This window comes from Chrysemys picta, chromosome 11, assembly GCF_011386835.1.
Source record: "Chrysemys picta bellii isolate R12L10 chromosome 11, ASM1138683v2, whole genome shotgun sequence".
NCBI lineage: Eukaryota > Metazoa > Chordata > Testudines > Emydidae > Chrysemys > Chrysemys picta.
Genome location: NC_088801.1, coordinates 5,087,940 through 5,111,503, shown reverse-complemented (window position 1 = coordinate 5,111,503; position 23,564 = coordinate 5,087,940). Strand labels below are relative to the sequence as shown.

The following is a 23,564-nucleotide window of genomic DNA, read 5'->3' as shown; positions in this document are numbered from 1 at the left end:
CCTGCCCCACCCCTGATCCCCCTCCCACCCTCCAAACCCCTCGATCCCAGCCCAGAGCATCCACCTGCACCCCAAACCCCTCATCCCCAGCCCCACCCCAGAGAGCCAGAGCCCTCACCCCCTCCCGCTCCCCAACCCCTGCCCCAGCCCTGATCCCCCTCCCACCCTCCAAACCCCTCAGTCCCAGGCCTGATCTACACCTTCCCCCCCATCCATCCCCTTCTCTCAACTGCTCGCCTCCCCCCCCCCCCCCTCCGCCGCCCAGCCCGGCTGCAGCCCGCGCGCGGCGCTCGCTAGGTGGCGCTGTCGCGCGGCGGCCGTGGCTTCCCCTCACGCTGGGGCCGGAACGCGAGCGCGGCGGGGCCGGTTGCCGGCCGGACGCGGAGAGCGCGGGACCCACCGGTCCGCTCAGTGGCGCGAGATGGCGCGGGGAGGCGGCAAGGTAAGGGCGGCAGCGGGGGGCAGGGTCCTTCCCGATCCCACCGGGCCCCGCTCGGGTGAGGGTGTCTCAGGCGCCGCCGGCCTCGCCGCCCGCAGCGCTTCCTCCTCGCTCCGACGGAGGCGGCCGGTTGGTCCCGCTGCGCTTCCCGTGAGCTGCGCCCGGTCCCTTCTCCTGCCCGGCCGGTGCCCCCCGGCCCCCGGGGGGGTCAGCCTCCGCCCGGCCAGTGACCCCCCGGTTCTCCCCCTGGGGGGTGTCAGCCTCCGCCCGGCCAGTGACCCCCGGCCCCCCGGGGGGGGGGTCAGCCTCCGCCCGGCCAGTGACCCCCCGGTTCTCCCCCTGGGGGGTGTCATCCTCCGCCCGGCCAGTGACCCCCGGCCCCCCGGGGGGGGGTCAGCCTCCGCCGGGCCGGTGCCCCCCGGCCCTCCCGGGGGGGGGTCAGCCTCCGCCCGGCCGGTGCCCCCCGGCCCTCCCGGGGGGGGGTCAGCCTCCGCCCGGCCAGTGCCCCCCGGCCCTCCCGAGGGGGGGGTCAGCCTCCGCCCGGCCAGTGCCCCCCGGCCCCCCCCCGGGGGAGGGGTCAGCCTCCGCCCGGCCGGTGCCCCCCGGGGGAGGGGTCAGCCTCCGCCCGGCCAGTGACCCCCCGGTTCTCCCCCTGGGGGGTGTCAGCCTCCGCCCGGCCAGTGACCCCCGGCCCCCTGGGATGTCAGCCTCTGCCAATGTAAGCACTTTTCAAATGTGGACCGGTGAGTGATCCATCCAATCTAGGAGCCTGTCTCTGGCAGTGGCAGCAATGGACAATAAAAAAGAGACAAGGAGGGTGAGGTCATCTCTTTTATTGGACCAATTTCTGTGGATGAAAGAGAACTCTGTGCAAGCTCAAAAGCTGGTATCTTTCACCAACAGAAGTTGGCTCAATAAAAGAGATGACTTCACCCACCTTGTGTCTCTAATATCCTGGGACCAACAAGGTTAGAACAACACTGCAAATGACACACACAAAAAGAGCATTAAAAGAATTGTCCTTATGCATGTCTGGCAGATTAAATTCCTTAAAGACATGCTATCAGCTTGACTTTTTAAAAATAAATTGTTTGAAAACATAGTTTTCACAGACAGCGCCTTTTAAATAGAATGACCTGAATTAAAAAAAAAAATGTCTTTGGACAAGTAATAAAAAGGGGGACGTTTCTTGCTAATACTTAGAGGGGTATTTGGTGTTGCTCTCAGGTCCACCCAAAAGGTGTTTAACTCTCCCCACTCCTTCTTCCCCTTTTTCTTTGTGCATGTGTCTCCTTTTCAGTTTTCTTTCTTGTTATTTGTACTGGCAAACACCCTCATGCAAGTGAGGTTCCCTTGCAGAGCACTGCACAAGAATAATCTCATCATGCTGGTGCATGAGGGAGGAAATGTAGTTGACTACATACAAAGTGTTGTTAAGTGCACAAATAAACTGAACAAAAAGGGTTTTTCTTTAATATTTCACTTTCAGTAAAGTTAAATACAGCTTATTACAATAGTAGGTACAAAATGTGGTTTTTCAAGTGTCATTTTATACCTTTTCCATAAAAAAGACAGCAACAGCAAAAGAACATTTTGAAATATTTCTGCTGCTGCTTTCTGCTCCACTGTCTCAGAAGCCCCAAAAAGATGAGGATAAAAACTTATTTTTGGCGAACTTAAAGTGAGATCGTTTCTCAGAGATTTTTGGCAGTGTTGGATTTGTTACAATCTTCTCTCATGGAGAAAGTAGATCTAGCTAGTGACAGCTACCAGAGACTGGTGTATAAACCCAGGTACCACTGTTTACCTGGGTATCTTTGTACTCAAGTTGTAACATAGTTTTATATTAAGTAGACATGACCAAACACAATCCATACGTTTCCTCACCCCACCACTTAACAACTGCTGCTACAAACTCCAGAAAGTGAATTGCTGTTTTGTTCCACAGTCAAGGCTGTCTATCAATTTAATAAATCTCTCTAAATGTATAGCGTTTGATTATTTTCTTTTCTTATTGGCTATAACATTTCAGTGTTTCTTAAAATAGTTTTGCAGTATTACCTGGAAATAGAAGCAAAATATGAGTCTAATAAAACTTTTCACTTCCAGTGGTGGATCTCAAAGTGCTCTGAAAATGTTAATGAAGTTTTACAGTATCCCTAAGAGAACCAGGAGTTAAAGTTGAGGCAAAGGGATTGACTTATCCAGGTTAACACAGCAAATCATCAGCAGATCAGGGACTATGACCCATATCTGTTGACTCTTATCCTATGCTTTAATACCCAGATCATCCTTCCAGTTCTGTTACTTGGCCATTCATTATTATTAATCATGTTTATTACTGTAGTGCCTACGGGTCAACCACGAATAGGGCCCCATTCTGCTAAGCATTGTAAAAACACATAGTCCCTTGCCTGAAGACCTTGCTGTTATGGGTTGGGTTAAGGCTTGTTACGGCCAGGCATGCCGCTGCTTGACATTTGGAATAAATATAAATAAGCCATTGTAATCAGATGTCTGAAACAATAGCAGTAACACCCCAAAACACAGGCAACGTGGAAAAGCGGAGTAGAAGCTGAATCCAAGAGGGTTCAAATGCCAGGACTAGAGCTTTAACTGGTGGAGCTATTTTGGTCAGCATGTGAGTATCTGTTTGAGAGAGACAGCACAGGGAGAGATACAGAGAGAAGCAGAACGAAAGTCAAGCAGATGCAGCCTGGAAGCATGGTGGGTGGCCCTGGGATAAGGTTAGAGAAATTTTTTTTGCATCAGAGTGCTGGCTGAAAGAGTTTGATGCTGTGAGCAGGGAAGCTGTTTGCTGATTTTTGGATCCTTCTGTGTTTGGAGAAACAGGACTTACATTATTTGTTAATAAACAAGATTGAATCAAAGGTATCTGAGTCCATCAATGTCTCCTCCCAAGTAGAACAGCATGAAGGGCCCCAAACTTAGATTAGCCACTTGGGTCAGAAGGGATAACATTACTATCTAAATAGAGCAGGTGGACACAGGGTGGGGGGAAGCGGTATAACAGAAAAGCAGGGTAAACAATGCGATGGCAGCAAATGTCAGGTTAGGTGTACATTCAGATGAACATTCTTTTCAGAAGAAAGATGACTGACGCCAAGCTAGAAAAAGTTCTATTTACCAGCAGCCCAGCAAAACCAAACATTTTTGTTCTAGGCTTGTGTAATTTTAATTGTGTGCTGCCCACCAGACAAGCTGTGGATGAGCACTTAAAAATCCTTGGTTCAGCCTGTGGCTGAAAATGAAAACTGGCCTTTTGTCACTTTCTTTGCAAATGCCACCGAAGGGCATAACAAATGGATGATTTGCCCATCTAGCTCCTTTGCTGAATTAATCTTCTGGCTTTGTTCATCCAGATGACACAATTATTTAGGGTAATCAAGACAAGTGGAGACTGAGGAACTTCAGAGGGACCTAACAAAGTTAGTTGAATGGGCAACACAATGGCATATTAAATATTAATAGGTAAAAGTAACATTCCTTCCCAAACTGGGAAGAATAATTTGATTTGTTCATACACATTGTTGGATTCTACATTAACCGTGTTACCACTCAAGAAATGGACCTGGCATCACTCTGAATAGCTCAATTAAAACCATTGTTCATTGTGCAAAGATAATCAGAAGCGCTAACAAGATGAGAAAACCTGTGTGCTTTTGAAAATACGACCTAGTCCTCCCAAGTCACATAGGTGCTTCTGAAAATGTTATCAAGTATTTTTAAAAAATGTACCCAACATTATTAAAAACCGCTTTCATAAGGGATAATAAACTCATGCTTCATGGTAAGCCAGTTGCTAATTGACCGGGTTAGGAAGAAACTTCTCCTATTGGCAGATTATTCTATTACAGTCTGCTTCAGGATTCCTTATACCTTCCGCTGACATATCTGTACTGACCTCTCCTTGAAAGTTTGTCTACAGGAACATTTAGTTTGTGGCAAACCTGGGTATGAATCTACCCCACCTCAACATGAGTCAACAATGCGATGCTGTTGCAAAAAAAGTAAATTCAATGTTGGGTTGCATTGACCAGAGGTATAGCATGCAAGTCACGGGAGGTGATAGTACCACTCTACTTAGCACTAGTTAGGCCTCAGCTGGAGTACCTGTGTCCGATTTTGGTAACCGCTATATGGAAAGGATGTAGAGAAACTGGAAAGGATCCAGAGGCGAGCGACAAAGATGATCACAGGGATGGAATGCAAGCCATAGGGGCAAAGGTGGAAGGAACTGGGTATGTTTAATTTGGGAAAGAGGAGTTTAAGGGGGGACATGATAGCGGTCTTCAAATACTTGAAATGCTGCCATAAGAAAAATGGGGAAATTGTTCTCTCTTGCCACAGAGACCAGGACAAGAGGCAATGGGTTCAAACTACAGCACAGCTGATTTAGATTAAATCTCAGGAAAAACTTCCTAACTTTAAGAACAATAGGACAGTAGAACAAATTGCCTAGGGAAGTCATGAAATCTTCACCGGAGGTTTTCAAAAAGAGGCTTGGATGATTTAGACGCAACAAATCCTAGGTCTTGGCAGGGAGTTAGACTAAATGACCCTTGTGGTCCCTTCTAACCCTGTGGTTCTATGTTTTACACTAGCCTGCCGAGGATAAACTGTGTGAACCCTGCTGACACGTATTAACAATTTGTTAATGTACTTTGATATAGTCCCATTTCAAAGAGGATAGATCACAGCGTATTACCCAAGTGTTAATGCGTGTCAACAGGGTCCACACACAGTTAGTCGGTGCAGACTAGATTCAAACCCCAGCTTGTTGCAAACTAAAGGTTCATGTAGATAAGCCCTGAGACATAATACTGGACTAAATGGACCACTAGTCTGATCCAGTATGGGAAGTCCGATATTCTCATCCTCTGTACATACATGTCAAATTAGGAGTTAAAACAACAACAGGGATTAGTAATGCAGTAAAGTGAAATGTAAGTTCTATGTAGATCAAGGCGTGAATTAACTCCTTTAAATGATTTCACTTAAGCGTGCCCCATCACATTCTAATTCAGTTTGGTTCTTTCTTCCAGGCCGCCATAGTGCTGTGTATGGATGTAGGCTTTGCAATGAGCAATTCTGCTCCTGGAGAAGAGTCTCCGTTTGAACAAGCCAAGAAGATGATGACGATGTTTGTGCAGCGACAGGTACGTGTGATTTCCGTTTGAGTATGATACACTTAAAAGGTTAGAAATGAAAGAAGGAAAACAGTGAGGCTTGCTAGACTCTTTTCTTCATCCTTTTTATTTGATTATATTGTGTTTAGCTGGGAAAGTAGTTAGAATTATTCTAATTGACTGTTATATGTGACAGGTTTCAGGGGGGTAGCCGTGCTAGTCTGTATCAGTAAAAACAACGAGGAGTCCTTGTGGCATCTTAGAGAGTAACAAATGTATTTGGGCATAAGCTTTCGTGGGATAACCCACTTCATCAGATGCATGGAGTAGAAAATACAGTAAGCAGGAATAAATATTCAGCACATGAAAAGATGGGAGTTGCCTTACTAAGTGGGGGGGTCAGTGCTAATGAGGCCAATTCAATTAGAGTGGATGTGGCCCATTGACAAGAAGGGGTAAATATCAACACAGGGAAAATTACTTTTTGTAGTGCTAACAAGGCCAATTCAATCAAAGTGGATGTGCCCATTCTTAGCAGTTGACAAGAAAGTGAGAGTATCAACGGAGGGAAAATTATTTTTTGTAGTGACCTGTCCACTCCCAGTCTTTATTCAGGCCTAATTTGATGGTGTCAAGTTTGCAAATTAATTCCAGTTCTGGAGTTTCTCTTTGAAGTCTGTTTTTGAAGTTTTTTTGTTGAAGAATGGCGACTTTTAAGTCTGTTATTGAGTGTCCAGGGAGATTGAAGTGCTCTCCTACTGGCTTTTGAATGTTACAGTTCTTGATGTCTGATCTGGGTCCATTTATTCTTTTGCACAGAGACTGTCCTGTTTGGCCAATGTACATGGCAGAGGGGCATTGCTGGCACATGATGGCATATATCACATTGGTTGATGTGCAGATGAATGAGCCCTTGATGGTGTGGCTGATGTGGTTGGGTCCTATAATGGTGTCCCTTGAATAGATATGCAGACAGAGTTGGCAACGGGGCTTATTGCAGGGGTTGGTTCCTGGGTTAGTGTTTCTGTTGTGTGGTATGTAGTTGCTGGTGAGTATTTGCTTCAGATTGGGGAGCTGTCTGTAAGCGAGGACTGGCCTGTCTCCCAAGGTCTGTGAGAGTGAGGGATCCTCCTTCAGGATAGGTTTTAGATCCTTGATGATGTGCTGGAGAGGTTTTAGTTGGGGGCTGTAGGTGATGGCTAGTGGCGTTCTGTTACTTTCTTTGTTGGGCCTGTCCTGTAGTAGGTGACTTCTGGGTGACCCAAGTGCTAACCCTATTCAATAACAGAATCGTTGTTTTTACTGTTATATGTGAGAGCAACACTGGCCTTTCTCCCAGCAGATTTTTGTGGACGACAAGTGCACCTAGCTTGATCACTCCCCTTTTTTAAGCTAAAAGAGGCTTTCATGGGAAAAAGTGCTGGCGTCTTATAAAATGTTTCAGCATTGTTAAAATTTAGCATCATGCAGAATTACTCTAGGAACTGAGTGATCTGATTTTACTCATTTCCCGCATATGTTGATCAGTAGTACTCATAGCAGCCTGCTAGCTGAATTTAATTCTATGTTAATGAGCTCTGCGTATGCATACATTTTGGAAGGGCTGTATATGTGGTAGCATGGAGTCTGCTGTAATTGATACCTACTTGCAAAATTTGTATAATATGCTTTCTATTTAACATATGTATGTACAACACAGTGTATATTTTTGTGGGTTTTTTTATACCTTCATCTCCAGGTGTTTGCTGAGAGCAAAGATGAAGTCTCTGTAGTTTTGTTTGGCACAGATGGCACGGAGAATACCCTTGCCAGTGGTGATCAGTATCAGAACATTACTGTACAAAGACACCTGATGCTACCGGATTTTGATTTGCTGGAGGACATTCAAAACGCAGTTCAACCAGGCTCTGAACAAGCAGACTGTATCCTCTCTGGCTGTACAAAATCTCTGAACTAGATAAAGTAGCATGGAGGACTGGGAGCTAATGTTGTGAAATTGTCCCAGAAGTGTTGTTGAAGTCATAATTACTATTAAAGATGTATTGTTCTTTTGAATTTAGGAGTTGACAGTTTACACAAGAGCCAGTTTTCCAGATTAACCAATTTTCAAAGTTCTGATGTTAGGTGGAGTCTTGGCCCCAGTGAATTGTTTCTAGTTTAAAGTACTGAGTTAATTAAGCTTTGAGCACTTCTGGTATCTTCTTCTCCATGAGACAGAGAGAGAAAAAAAGATAGCAAAGAGATAATGTCAGATTAGGCTCAAAATATGTTTGTTTGTTTTTAAAGGGACTTACAAAGCTTGATGCAAATTAGGTTTTCATCAAATTAAACCTATGCAAACTTAAAAAAAAAAAAAATTAACCCTCCCACCAAAGGGAAGCCCAACACAGCTGCATGTGCTTAGGCATTTCAGATTGATCAGTCCTCATTTTGCTGTGAAATGCATCCATTAAGAAAAGTCACTTTTGTTAGTAACATAGGTGAGAGTTTTTGAGAGTGTTCCTCTGAACATTTCATTTGAAATTTTTCGCCATTTCTCTCTGTTCTCCTTCCCCACCCAAAAAATAATTACTTCATTTGTAGTCAGGTTGGCAGAGCAGCGTCGGTCAGCTGTATGTTATCACAAACTGAATCATAGTCTCGGTTTGATGGGTAAGGAGCTATGTACATGGATGCGATCTATCAAGGGACTTAGGTGCATAAGTCCTGTTTTTAGGCACCATTGCGATTCACAAAACTCCAGTTCGGCTGCCACCTAACCTGGAGATGCATTAACTCGGCACCTAATTTTTTTCCTCTGGGTGTGTACACTGCAGCCTCTCTCTAGTCGCCTGGTCACCTATCTCCCACCTGAGCATGCGCACTACTGCCTTGCAATAGGTCATCTGGACACCTATCTCCCCAGAGTAATTCACAGACTGGGAAATAAAGGCGTCTGGCTGCCCAAGTTGCAAGTGGGGACATGATCCGGTAGGTGGCCTCTAAGCATGGCTGCTGGATCCGGGTCCCTCAGGTGAGTTCACACACAACAGCTGGGGATGGAAGGAGAGAGCTCTCTTGTGACCTTTAGCCCAGTGGACAGGGTACTCACCCAGGATGTTAGAGACTCCCATTTAAGTCCCCTGTCCTCCTGAGAGAGAAAAGGGATTTGAACAAGGATCTGCCCCTGTCAGGCTAACGCTAGGCTATAGAATATTCTGATATGGGTCTCCATTAGTCTCTCCAGTTGAAGTTGTTCCACTTTTATTAAACCATTGAATAATTAAATATTAATTGAACCAGTGAAAAAGTTAGAGTAACTCTATAGCCTAGTGGTTAGGGCCCTCTCCTGAGAGGTAGCTGATCCCTCAGGAGGAGGTGGAACTTGAACCGGGGGTCTCCCACATCCTGAGTGAGTCTCCTATCTCTTAGGCTAAAAGTTATAAAGGAGGTCCGCCACCTCAACCCACCGGGCTGTTTTGTTTCAGCCCCCCACACAAACCTAGGTGGCCTATGTCTGTCTTCCTCGGGTCATGGATTGCTAGCAGTACTAGGCGACTTCTTGCAGCCTGGACTTAGGAGCCTATCTCTGAGAGAGGGGTGGGACTTAATACCCCCCCTCTGGTTGGCATCTCTCACTGGCTAGCTCAGGCGGCTCCCTGCCTAGTGTGCTGGCTTTGTTGTTCGCACCCTAAGGTGCGTGTCTCTCCCATTTGTTGTCTGGGTAGCCGAGGTGCCTAACTGGGGCTTTGTGGATGGCAGTGTTGTGCCTGTGATTTTCTAGGTGCCTAAAAGTTAGGTGCCATGATGCTCAGTATTGCAGTGCCTAGGTCCCTCTGTGGATCTGGGCCACAGATCCCTGAGCACAGAGATAAGAGCACATCCTTAATGAAATTACTTGAGAAAAGAAATGTATCAAGAGATGTAAGAAATAGATGTTTATTAAGAAAAGGGGAATTATAGTGAAAAATGATGTCATATTTTGAAACGACATGTAGTTTTCATTCATGGATACCAAATAAAGAGATGATGATAATACAAAAAGTCTAGGTGATAAATGTTTTCATTGGGCTCGATTCTGCTCCTATCATAGCTTTGCTCTTGACTTCAATAGCAGGATTGGTCCCTGGTAATAGTCTTCCCTTTAAAAGTGCAGGGAAAAGACAGGGTTGTAGGAAAGGCAACAGGTAGTTTTAATAGGTGCTAGTTTGATTGTCATACACTAAAATGGTTTAACTGTCTCTGCAACCGCTAAAATAAAGAGAAAAACGTGTATGTTTGTGACACAGTCTTGTTCTAAATGTCTTTTGTCTTTAACTCACTTAGTCCTGGATGCACTTGTCGTGTGCATGGACTTGCTTCAAAAGGAAACAATGTAAGTACTGCAACCTGGGGACTTGCACAAGAATTCTGAAATGGAGTTTTGAGAGCTGAGCTGACTCCACTTTAACGCTGCGAGGTTGTGTGACTAGGGAAGATGCTGCTTTTTTAAAAATCACCACAATGAAAAGCTGTTCCTAAAAAACCCACTAGAGAGACCCAACCTCCCCAAGCAATTTAAGTCACTTGAATCAGAGCTTGCCCACTTAGGGAAGTTATACTGGTATAAACTAAGGTGTGAATCTAAACTAATATAATTATACCAATCGAACTCTTTGGGTCGACACTCATATTCTGGGTATAAGAAAGCCTTTTGTTGCTTGGGCAGGGTTTAAGATAACTGAATAAAGCCACTCTTATTCTGGCATAAGAGTGTCTACATGGGTGTTTATACCAGAATTACTATACTGGTTAACTAGTCCAGTATAACTGGTAAAGCTTTCTTGTGTAGACAAACCTTAAATAGGTTTTACAATGTGCTCTTCGGGTCAATAAATTTGGACTTGTTTGGACTAATGAAGGAAGTAAACCCTTGAGAATACCTTGTACAGTATCCAGCTGCCTAGGGATAAAATCCATATACTTAATTGGAGCATCCGAGCTAATCTTCACTGTCAGGAAGGAGCTTAAGTATACAGAAGTAGCCTCTAAGAGTATGTCTAAACTGCTGCTCGGAGCATGCTTCCCAGCACAGGTGGACAGACATGGGCTAGCTCTGATCGAGATAGTGTGCTAAAACCAGAAATGTGGCTGTGATAGCACGTGCAGCAGCTTGGACTAGCCGCCTGAGTATATACCCAGGAGGTTGGGTAAAATGCATTCTGGTGGCTAGTTGAGCCACCTCCCCTGCTGCCAGGGCCCCAGTACTATATTTAGTGCACTAGCTGGAGGAGTATGTCTACGTATGCTGGGAATTACACCTCCCAGCTGCAGTGTAGACAAACCCTAGAGACCCGCCTAGATAAAGAGAAATGCTTTTTTCAATTGCGTGAGCTTAACAGGATTGGAAAAAAAACCCTTAACATCCATGTAGACACAGTTTAACACCTTTATAATCATGGTCTTGCAGCCTGGGAGGAAGTAGCCAGCACCTTTAGTAAACACCAAGGACCAGATCTTCATTGGTATAGACTGGCATAGCTCCATTGACTTGAGTGTAGTTAAACTAATTTATGTCAGCTGAGGAGCAGGCTTTCCATTCACTTGGTGGGGAAAAAAATCAGAAAAAGGACACAGACTTCCCCTGAATAATAATAAGAAAGAACAAACCATGCTGATTGGATTTGTTCGTGTTGTATTTAAGGGCAGCATATCTTGATGTTTACAGACTTCTGTTACAAGAAGTTCTAAACTTTATTAGAGATACAGTTTTATATTTTTTAAAATAAGTGTTCAGCAAATGATGCAACAGGATTTTTTTATTTCAACACATCTTCTGATTTTATTGTTTAAGAGGAAAGAAATACGAGAAACGACACATTGAGGTGTTTACAGACCTTAGCAGTCCCTTCAGTGAGGATCAGCTGGAAATTATCATCGCTAACTTGAAGAAAACAGGAATCTCACTGCAATTTTTGTAAGTGTGGAAATAGCTCTAAAGCATCTTCACAGCTCTGTGCCATTTTCATTACATAATTACAGCCATCTTAAATTGTCTGCTGTTGCGGTAAGTGCTGTGGTTTGGTGTAAAGGGGCCACTCCCTGTAATATTATTATTATTTGAATTACTGTAGTGCCTAGGAATCACGGAACAGGACCTCATTGTGCTAGGCACTGTACAAATTCAAAAATAAAAAGATGGCCCCTTCCCCAAAGAGCTGGCAATCTCAGTATAAAACAAGAGACAATAGAGACAGACAGACAGACAGCCGGGGGGAATACAAGGAAACAATAAGACACTATTGGTCAGTATGATAGGCAGTAGTCTCAGCACGCCAGCAGCCTATTCTCAGTTTTTTTTTTGTAGACATCACAGAAAAGGAGGCTAATGAGGTAACTTTGTGGATTTTTATGGGGAGCTCCTCCCAAGCATGAGGGGCAGCATGGAAGAAAGCACAAAGGTGCCTGTTTGAAAATTAAACAAGTAGGAAAATTAACAGTAGAAAATATACAGGTATTGTCAGGGAGATGGAATAGATCACCTCACAGGTCTTTTTCTAGCCAGGCTTCTGTTATTCTTAGATAACTTAATGACATTGTTTGGAGTACAGGAAAATATCATTTCATCTAGAGATGCTAGTTAAACTCTAACCCAGACTTGTAACATATGGGAGAATGTCAGTTTTATTCATGAATTCACCAGCTATTACAGGCTATTAAAATCTCAGACAGAATAACAGTTATTACAGGAATGACTAATAGCACAGCTATAATTAAGGGATTGGGAGGGTACTCTTTGCTGGGGTTTAGAACTGACATTTGAAAGGGCATCAGGCTGAAGAAAGAGTCAATCCAGATGCAATTTTTGTCTCTCTTTTTTTTAATCATCCAAAATGATTTAGTTGTTTTAGTTAAGTAGCAAAATAAATTAACTGTTTTTAATTGTATTCTTAGCTTGCCATTTCCAGTGGATGATGAAGAGGGAAGAGGGGATACAGGTGATGGTCGACATTCTGATATGTACAGAAACTCTTTTCCAAGGAAGGGCTTAACCGAGCAGCAGAAAGAAGGCATCTGTATGGTGAGAAAATTGATGTTTGCTTTAGAGGAAGAAGGAGGCCTGGATGAAATTTACACTTTCAGGTAAACTTGAATACTCCCCTTTCAGATGCTGGAAGTTTAGTTTCTTATTTCATCCACAAAAAGCTTTAATGAATGAGGTGGCACTTTGTAGTTGTGTAACTTATCACACATTTGGGTCCCTTAAATCAACTTCAGTGGCTTTGATTCAAAGAACAGATAAGAGAATTATAAGATACAATGGAAAGTGAATTTTCCTTCATATGGTACTTTATAGAAAGTATCCCTTATTCCTCCTGTGTCTTGTGTTCCTCAGAATGTTTTAAGGAGGGTGATCCTCTAAATGAGACTTCAAAAACATATTGAATATAAGGTATTTAGAAGATAAATGCTATTGTAGAATGCGTGTGCAGTGCATGTAAAGCATTTGCGCATAATGGTAGCCCTTTTTTCCTGGTCTCAGATTGGTTGCAGATCAACTAGTTTATCAAACTCCCCCAGACAGATTCTGACTGATGGTTGCTTCTTGAAGCTCATGGCTTATTAGCGAACTGCTGTGCCATTGTATCTAACAATAGACTGTTTCAGTCGAATTGCTAATGCAAGGATAGAAAGATGGTTTTACATTTTGGTGTCTCCACAGTGAAACAATAAAAATGTGTGTGTATCGTAGAAACACTGCAGTGGTTGCTATGCCTGAGACTTCTCCCCGACAGGTGGTTTAGACTGGTAACTTCCTCCCCTTATTCTGCCCCAAAATAATAATAATAATATATGGAGATATACCTATCTCATAGAGCTGGAAGGGACCTTGAAAGGTCATTGAGTCCAGCCCCCTGCCTTCACTAGCAGGACCAAGTACTGATTTTTGCCCCAGATCGCTAAGTGGCCCCCTCAAGGATTGAACTCACAACCCTGGGTTTAGCAGGCCAGTGCTCAAACCCTGAGCTATCCCTTCCCCCCAACTTATAATTTGGTCCCTCTCTTCTTTTGTAGCCATTATATATTTTTCCTCATTTTGGCCTCCATGGCTGGTTAGAGTATGTTATACGAGAAGGGAAATTTAGACCCTTTATTTCTGAGGAAATATATCACCACTGCTACGTATTTATTTTCTATTTGCCTACAAAGCAGCCTGAGATTTTTCCATGGCAATAAAAACAGGCTTTGTTGCTGCACCCCAAAGCCAAACAAAACAATATATTTTTGATCATGATTATCCTTTCGGATAATCCATGTGCATGAAACGATCAGGTGTTCTAAGTTTCCCCTCCCCCAGCCTCCTTTCTCAGTCACTGTGGACAATACCACTATCCGGCCTGTCACTCAGGCCTGTAACCTGGGCATCAGCTTTGACTTGGACCTTTCTTTAGGTCCTCACCTCAGGCTATATCTAAATCTTGCAGATTCTTTTTGCATAATACCTCTTAGCATGTAGCCTTTCTTAGTCACACAGCTAAAACTTTGATGCAGGCTCTCATCGTCCCGCTTCTTAATTACTGCAGCATCCTTTTTTCTGGCCCTGACAAATGGAGTCTTACCCCACTCATCCATTCTGTCTATAGCCATCTGTTGTGTTGTCTGTTGTCTTATACATAGATTATATAGGCTCTTTGGGACAGGCACCGTCTTTCTGGTCTGTGTTTGTACAGCATCTAGCCCAATGGGGTCCTGTTCCTTCACTAGGGCTCCTAGGAGCTATTGTAATACAAATAATAAATGTCTCTTTTATCTTTACCTTTCCTATCCTGGGCTATAAATGCAGTACAGCCCTGCTTACTCCCTGGTTGCAGGGGAGGTCTGAAACCTTTGGATAAATGGGGGTTTGGCTAACAGATTAAAGCTTTAGTGCAGTTTAAGTTGTTTAAGGATATATGAGGCTTTAGATCAGTTTATTCAGCTTTTATAAAGCAGCCTTGCAAAACTGTCATGAACATTTTAGCAACCTCGACACAATATCTCCTTTCCTCTTTTTACTATGCTGCTGATCAAAAATAATTGTACCCTCTATGAAAATAAATAATTTATCCAAGCAGATGAGCAAGTAGAATTTTGTAATATTGTTTTAAGGTCTGATATTGATTTGAACTGGAGAGCGGAAAAAGTCCAGAAATACAATGTGGGACCAAGAACGCTGGCTACAAGGCTAGAGGCATTTATGCTGTCCTTAGGCTTTTTTTAAAATGCAGGTTTATCAAAGTCCACATGTGTGTAGATATGGAGATGTGTATTTTCAGTAATCAATTAACTATTGGTCTATGCTGTCTGCAAGTCTACAAGGGCAAAATTTGCTAATGGACTTGGTCTTCACTGATCGGGGAGAACTGTGAATCTGTTTCTTCTAAAAAACATAGGAAATTAAATCTAAAGAACTCTGTTAATACAGAATTAAGGTAGCACAATTAAGCATTAAAAAGTTAAGAAATGTAAAAGTTAAAGTTGAGTGTTTTACTTTAACTTTGCCCCTTGAGTGTATGAATTATAATAGTTTTAATTACATGGACACAGGTTTTTAAATTCACATGTAACTTAGGTTGTACAAAATACTATTGAATTATCTTGCATTATTTGATATGACAGTGGCTATGTCTGTATTGCCAAAAGGATGTATTTTTTACAGTGGGATAACTAACATGTGTTAGGTAGTTAAAACCTAATGGGGACAAGATGCAGGTAGTTTTTACTGCATTGTGGCTAGGTGAGGTCAACATTATACTCCCCAGCTATGGTTGACCTCTCCTAGCTACATTGCTGTAAAAACTACATAGCCTTGTCTCCACTAGGATTTTACAGCAAGATAACTACTATCTCACAGTAAAAACATGCCTTTTTTGGTTGTGAAGACATGTCTTTGTGATCATATAGAAGATGTAATGTAATAAATATTCCCTGAGCTAAAACTGTATTTTCAATCTTAATTTTCACATTTTCTGACTTTGAGCTGTTGAACCTTATGCAATGTTGTGTTAAGTTTTGTACTTTTAATGTACAGTCATTTAAAAGAATCTTTTTTTGCCTTATAAGGTTTTTTATTTGCTGTTTGGCTTAGAGATATTCGAAGTAGCTGGCTTTATCCTAACTGAGCTGCGAAAAGAATGTGTCATTAACAACTTGTTAAAAATGTGGGGAGTGCTAATTACTAAACAAACAAAATAATGTTAATTGAAACAGGATTCTTTATTTTTTCATCTCCAGCCCAGGCAACATCTTACCAGTGAGAGGTGTCTTTTATAATTTGGGCTGTTCAGCTAGCTAAATTACTTAATTGGGTTAATGTTAGCTAACTGCAAAATGCTTCCTAAACAACTGTGTAATCTCTTCCTCCCCCTAAGAGCTGACATACTGTCTTTAACCTTAATATCATAGAGCCATAGAGATTTTAGATGGAAAACACCTACTAGGTCACATTCTCTGCCCCCTTCTTACTATGATCAGTAACAGGAATGTTCTGTATAGTTTATTTTCTAGTGCTTTGTGCAAGCCAAGCCAAACCAGTTGGGCTTCCACCCTTTCCTGAGGAGTTTGCATTTTCTGGATTGTTTTATTTCAGCGTATCAAAGAATTCGTCTCTGTTTTTTTTTATTCTTTAATTTAGAGAGAGCCTGGAGCGTCTTTCAATGTTTAAGAAAATCGAAAGAAGACCTATGGCTTGGCCCTGCCAGCTAACTATAGGTTCTAATCTGTCTATAAGGATTGTGGCATACAAATCAGTAAGTTACTAAAATCACATATTTAAGTATATGTTGGCAGGAGCATAGTTAGCTGCACCTTCATTTTTTCCTTAAAGACAAGAAAATTAAATACCTTAAGATAGATGAAGGAAAACATTATGGTGAGATTTTACATGAGCACAAACCAATAAATCTAAAGTTCTAGTTCTCACAGCAACCATAACTTTGCCATATTAGACATGCATGTTAAAACATTCAAGATAACAATATTCAGAAAGAGAAGGTAATTCCTATCCACAATGTGACATTTAATTGTATAAAGTTTACAAACCTGATTTAGGGTGCTGCATTCACGTGGAGCTTTCCAACTGCCTGTCTCTGAAATGCCCAGAAATGAACGAGGCTTAATATTTTCCTTATTTCTTGGGAAATTGCACTTTTTTTTTAGAAATAGTAACAAAGATACCCTCAATTTGAAATCACATATGTGGACATAAATGTTTTACTTACTGTTGTTCCAAATCACATGTAAGATTATAATAACTTTAAAAGATTAGTGAAAATATTTTCTCTCTTTTTTCCGTGTTTGCTTTGTGCAATTTGACAGGACCTTACATATAGTCAGTTTCAGTGTTCAGTCAGTCTGTTTCCCCTATTGTTTGTGTGGGTCTTTCACACAGCAATAACAGGAAAAACACTTTAAAAATAGGAAAACGTGTAACACCACAGCTGCCTATCATGTAAATAATAGCTAGGCAGCCATGTAGTTCAGTCATACTGACGTGATTTTAGTGAAATAGAGTTTAACTGGTTCATCACCTGAACCTAAAAATAGGATTCTCTTCAATATTCTGTTGCTTCAAGGCGAAATATTCTAATTTAGTAATATGCCTGATGTCTAGAAGGTGGATTTATTAGGCTTGGGTAAGGTCTAATCACTATAGGCTTCCCTTGCCAGCTTTCTGTTTCTCCTCATTTATAATAATAATAATTATTATAATTATTTTATTATGGTATTGTGCTAGGCACTATACTAAGGCAGAGTAAGAGACAGTCCCTACCCCAAACAGTTTACAATTTAAATAGGCAAGACAAGCAAGGGTTGGAGGGAAATGAGAGCCATTTGTTTAATCTGAAATGAGAATTGTTAATATGAGTAGAGCACTAGTGGTGATCGGAGTAGCAAATGCTTTTTATGACCCAGCACTTGGTCAAGAGAAATGATTCTAGGAATAGATTCTCATGTTGTGGTAGGGACCCATCCCCAAATGAGATTTAAATATTCCTTTTCTTTCAATGTTGACACAAAGCTCGCCGAAGAGAAGCTGAAAAAGTCCTGGACTGTTGTGGATGCCAAGACCTTAAAAAAAGAAGATGTGCAAAAAGAGACTGTCTACTGTTTGAACGATGATGATGAAACAGAAGTTCCGAAAGATGATCTTGTTCAAGGTATGGGTTATTCTCTCTGTGCCCTCTTAAAATATTTAGGCTTAAATTTTAGGACTTGTTCTCCTAAGACACTTAAATGTATTTGAAAAGTCCACTCTTAGGTGCCTAAAGATGGATTTAGAAGTCGAACTGTGGCCTTAGACTGTAAACTCTTGGGGGTAGGGAGCTTATCATCTTGGATATCTGTAAAATTCGTATTGTTGCCACGGTAGCTAGAGCTGCATGTTTTTTACAAAGACAAAATAACACAAAAGAAAACAACAACAAAAATGGATAAAGCAAAATAAAACAAAAAAACTCATCGTGCAGTTGTGGCTCCTGGCGCACTAGGTCACAGTGCCACTTCATCATGACCAGCATATAATGGATGGAGGGGTGGCCGGGCCAAATCCGAGCAGTGCTATGACCCTGTGCGACAGGTCCAAATACCTGGAGCAGGAAGCCAGGCCTATCCCCGCAGGACCAGAGCCACCACTGCAGGGTGACTCACTCTCCAATCCCCACCTCCTCCAGAATTCACAACACCCCCTACACTCTCCTTCCCCCACCATCTTCTGTGTGAATAAAATGTGTAACACGAAATAACACAAAATAACCCCCCACATATCCCAAAATTATAAAAAATAAAAGAATTTCAAAGAACTCTAATTATTGCAATAATAATAATGCCAGGTAGGAACTCGAAGGCAGTGTAGCAGTTCCCAAGCTGCGCTCTGTGGAGCACTTGTGCTCCATGGTGGATGGGCTGGTGGATGGTGCTGATTCTTCTTGTTTCCAGCTGTTAAATTGCATCAGAATATATCTAAAAATATATCAAATACTTTCCTACTGTTATAGCAGTTGCTTGCATGAAAAAGTATGTGCCACAAGGATATTATACAATTGTGAATGGAAGGTGCTGTGGTCTCTGTGATAATGAAAAGAAGGGGGTGTTTAGGGGATAATCTTTCTGTTAGATGTGGTTCTCACCATGAAAAAGTTTGAGAATTAGCTTTACCATTTAGACTAAAAGGAGGTTTGAGGTGCCACGGTGACGGAATGCAGGATAGTAGTCACAGCATGTAAATTTCTGTTTTGCATAGTTTAGTTTCTCTTTGGATGCAAATAATTCAATTTCTTAGATGAATAAAGGCACATTATCAACTTGAAATACAGTCCGTTTTCAAAAATGTGAGTTAAAAATTGTTTCAGGTGCTATATCTGCTTCTCAGTCTCCCTGGGTATGTCTACACAGCAAAGAAAAACCAGCATCTGGCTTGTGCCAGCTGGCTTGGGCTTGTGGGGCTGTTTCATTGCTGTGTAGACTTCCGAGCTTGGGCTGGAGCCTGGGCTCTAGGACCCTATGAGGTGGGAGGGTCCCAGAGTTTGGGCTCCAGCCTGAGCCCACACAGCAATGAAACAGAGCCACAAGCCCAAGTCAGCTGGCACTGGCCAGCCGCGGGTGTCTAGTTGCTATGTGGACACACTATTATCAGTCACATTTTGCTATTTAAAATTTTTTTTTCTTTCCCTTGGTGCTGTTTAAAAGTCCTACACAAATGGGGGAAATAGAATAATTATACAGGGGAGACAGTACAAATGACTACAGAAAGTCAAGTGCACAAAGTAAACTGAAAAAATAGAAATATCATTTTTCTCTTTCAACTTTAACTAGTAATCTTAGGTGTTATTTGTAACAGTAGTAGGTTAAAAATGTTCGTACATCTGTGTGATTTTTGAGTTGACTGTGTCTCTTTAAGCAGAGATGAAGTAATTATGAAAAAAACTAGTAAGTAATGTTAATTTAGTGTTCTATGCATGTTTCATAATTTCAAACTTAAAAGAAATCTGCTTACTTTATAGGGTAGATTTTAGGTAGGGTTCTCTTTGAATTCCACAGCATCTTTTCCTGTTAAATTATTGCCCTCACTCCAGTTAATTTGGGGACACTTTCTCTTTCCTTCAGTATGCTTAAATGTTTCATTTAATTGCCATGACTTCAGTGAGAGCAGGATTGGCCCATAAATATGGATCTATCCATGTAGACTTAGTAGAGCGGGGGTACATTTATTTGCCTGTTAGTAGTAGTTCTCTAAGATGGCACTGTCCTTGGATCTAAACTAACTTACCCCTTGATAGTTTTTATATTTTGGGGTTTGATTAATAGACTTTAAGGCCAGAACTGACCATTATGATAATCTAATCTGACCTCCATCATAACAATGGGATTTTACCCAGCGATTCCTGCACCAAGCCCACATGTTGTGGTTGAGCTACAGCATATTTTTAAAAAGAGGCTAGAAGTTTAAAATGTTGATAACAAGGCTATGATGTGTTATAATATATTAAAACTCTCTCGAGCCTTCCTCACCCTAAAGCTGCTGCCTGCTTCCTCAAGCAGGGTCAGAACATTCTAGAAAACTTTGAGCATTCCTGACCTCCCTCTGCTGAAGTCCTGATCTGTGAATGCCTGTCAGATACTTTCTTCAGAGAAAAGCAGTAGTAAATAGTTACAATTTACCTTTGATTCCAATCTCAAAGTAAACTAGAGAGACCAAAGATGTCTTCAACCAGTGGCCTGACATTCAACTGCAGTTAAAGAGCTCCTGATGTTTCATAGAAATTTTTGAAGAACGTTCTGTTTACAGAGTATTCTGCACATTAAGTGTGTTTTTTGAGTTTTGCTTCAGTTTGCTTTTTCATTTTCTTTTCAAATTCCTAAGGAAGAGTGCATGCAAAAAAGTTCTTCATTTTGGGATGTTCATCTGCTTCTGGTGTTTATTCCCCACCTGAAGACATCATCCTCAGGCTCTGACAGCATAATTAGCTAAACAGAAGCTAATTGTGGTATTGCAAGCAGAATATTGTAACTTCAGGTTGGGAACTAAGCAGCAAGAACAGGTGATACTCCTAAGAAACAAAGATCCTGATTTCATGCAAATATCCCTAGGAATAACAAACAAAGGAAGCAAAATACAGAAATAAACACTAGATCAACGAGTCTCTGTAGAGAAAGGTTTTTGCTTTTCCATGAGGCATCAGTAGGTCTTTAATATCCATTTTAATGACAGCTTTGTCGCTGAATTTTTTGTGGGTTCCTTTCTTTGAGTCTCCTGCTGATTTGTGTTTTATGTTTTTTCTATTTTTATTTGCAAGGAGTGCTCGTGCTCTTTTTCACTGAGTATTGTTTTGTGAGTATAAGGTGTTGGGCAGTGTGTTAAGTACATTTTTTTTCTTTTCTGATATCTGCAAAAGTAGGTACATTATGTAAAATGATGCACAAGGAGTGTAACTGTTTTTTGTGATTTGCAAATTGTGTCTATGGAGTGTGATTATTTTGTTAACAGGAGAAAGTAATTTGATATAAATTACAAAGTTAATCGTATGGGGTATAGCTGTGGGGCGTGCATGCGTTGTTAAAATATGCAGAGTGCTAATTTCAGTGTAAGAAATGTAGGCCCTTATGCTTACCAGATGCTCATCTCTTGTTCTCCAGGGTTCCGCTATGGGAGCGATATAGTTCCTTTCTCTAAAGTAGATGAGGAGCAAATGAAATACAAAACCGAAGCAAAGTGCTTTTCAGTATTAGGATTCAGCAGATCATCTCAGGTGCAGTATTGAACTTCTTCCCACTCAATTACTGGATAACTGTTGAATATAGGTCAGAGTCACCAGGGGACAATGATGCTGTGCTATGCTCCAGTGAACAGGTGCATGTTGTGTGGGCGGATGCTATTAGATGTGCAGGGAGAATTCACATTTGTCATGTCCAGTGAATCTGGACTCCACATAGGTCACTATAAAGGGGGCATTTGGGCAAGGTTCATCGTTGTGGCCTCTGGCTCACGATTATACAGAGCCAGTGGTTACAAATCCGAATGCAGGGGTGGCGGATGTAGTGCAATCCCTATTTTAGCCCAGGAGCTGAAGTAGTGGATGAAGAAGAAGCTTCAGAATTTCCCCACCCTCTGCCAGTGGCAAGGAAGTGGATTCCTCCTTCCCCAGTCCCTGGTTAGTTCCCTGCACAAAATCCTCTGGCTTTGTCCAAGTCTGTGTGTTGATTTCACCGCACTAGCAATAGAAGCTCGCCAATGTTTGAGAACTCTTGGAAACTAAGTGTCTTAATTCTCGTAGGATTAAGTTATGAGCTGTGGTTTTCCTCTTGTTTTCATTAAAGTAACAATAATTAAACGTGGTGATTGGTTCACAAAATTAGGGCTCAGAAGCAGTAAGTATAGGAAGATGATTATATATCTTTTAAAAGTAGATACATACACTATAGAGAGACATTAAAGAGTGTTTGTGGATATATTCGAACTCTTTTTATTGGAAGCATTCATTTTGCCATTCATCGTCATGGCATCTGGGAGCCTTACAAGGCTTAAGATGAGACATTCCCTATCTCAGTAAGAAACCAAACACTTTGCCTTCCTGCTATCTACAACTTTGGCAATCAGCTAGGAAAGCAGGATTTAATCATTTGGGAAGTCCTGGACAAGGAGATATCTTGCCTCATGTTCTAAAAGTGGAATATACACATATGCATACACATGAGAGCAGGAAATTTTAAGCTGGCACTACTCTTCCCTTTCCAGGAGAACCCTGATAGTGGTTATGGGCATCTACGCATCCTCCTGGAGTCCTCCGGGGCTCAGTCAAGTTACTTCTTTTATTCACTATCCATAGTGAAGTCATTGGGGGGGATCATAAGATACTGAGCCTCAGTGCTAGCAGTATGCTCCCAAATCTACTCTGTCTTGTCAAGCTTCCCAGATGTTACAGTGCCTTGGCAAAATAGGAACCTGTATGAAAAGCAGAAGGATCATTAGCCATCCCCACTAAAACAGAGGGCAATACATAGAGAGCAGTCAGATGCTGTAACAGCCTCAATCTTGCTAGAGGTGTCCGTGAACTCTGTTATAACAGCAGTGGTCCAAAACCAGGGGCGGCTCTAGCTTTTTTGCCGCCCCAAGCACGGCAGGCAGGCAGGCTAGCTTCGGCGGCATGCCTGTGGGAGGTCCCCGGTCCCGCGGATTCGGCGGCATGCCTGCAGGAGGTCCCTGGTCCTGCGGATTCGGCGGCATGCCTGCAGGAGGTCCACCGGTCCCGCAGCTTTGGCGTACCCGCTGCTGAATTGCCGCCAAAGCCGTGGGACCGGCGGACCTCTCGCAGGCATGCCACCGAAGGCTGCCTGACTGCCGCCCTTGCAGGGACCGGCAGGGCGCCCCCCGCGGCTTGCCGCCCCAGGCACGCGCTTGGAGCACTGGTGCCTGGAGCCGCTGCTGTCCAAAACATCTTTGACTAGACAGGAGTTTGTGCCATTTCCTTTCACATGCGAATCTAGTTACAAAATCCCAACCCCTAATCCCCTCTAGACTGGATTATTATAACATGCTCTGATCATGTGGGCACCCAGAAAGTAAAGCTGCTACTTTACGCGGTTGCCTTTCTGCTAAGCAAGACAGACCAGTGAGAACACACTGCGCTAGGTCTTCACAGACGTCGTTGCTGGTCCCGTTCTGAGTCCAGTTCAAGATTCTGAATAGCTAAAGTCCCTTATTTGTCATAGAAAGGCCTCCCCTTCCATCTCCTCCTGATTTGGTGGTCCTGACCATGACACTGCTCCTATTCCCCTGCTCCTCCTTTTATCTTCACTCAGAAACTTTCAGCTGGTCTGCCTCTCCCCTCCTTCTGGACCTCAGAACAAGTGTATAGATTCTTGATGTATAATGCAAGACAAGCTATACCCATCTATACCAATATTTGAGTCATGAGACTTATCCCACCAAATCTCTGTGATGCCAAATAAGTCATAATTCAGCTTATGGACTGATACTT

At 42.4% G+C, this 23,564-nt stretch overlaps 1 protein-coding gene across 2 annotated transcripts in view; it reads left to right on the top strand.

The window, feature by feature from the left end:
• The first annotated feature begins 283 nt into the window (after nt 1-283).
• XRCC5 (X-ray repair cross complementing 5) overlaps nt 284-23,564 on the top strand; it is a 68,177-nt gene continuing 44,896 nt past the window's right edge. The window contains exons 1-9 of one of the 2 annotated variants that reach the window (XM_005279894.5): nt 284-442; nt 5,506-5,619; nt 7,328-7,511; nt 9,895-9,943; nt 11,402-11,524; nt 12,502-12,690; nt 16,223-16,337; nt 17,609-17,747; nt 21,223-21,335. In XM_005279894.5, coding sequence (XP_005279951.3) covers nt 422-442; nt 5,506-5,619; nt 7,328-7,511; nt 9,895-9,943; nt 11,402-11,524; nt 12,502-12,690; nt 16,223-16,337; nt 17,609-17,747; nt 21,223-21,335 — 1,047 coding nt within the window. In that variant the 5' untranslated portion in view covers nt 284-421. Of the gene's footprint in view, nt 443-3,822; nt 3,932-5,505; nt 5,620-7,327; nt 7,512-9,894; nt 9,944-11,401; nt 11,525-12,501; nt 12,691-16,222; nt 16,338-17,608; nt 17,748-21,222; nt 21,336-23,564 lie in introns of those variants that run through there. The other variant, XM_065561415.1, reaches the window with a different exon arrangement.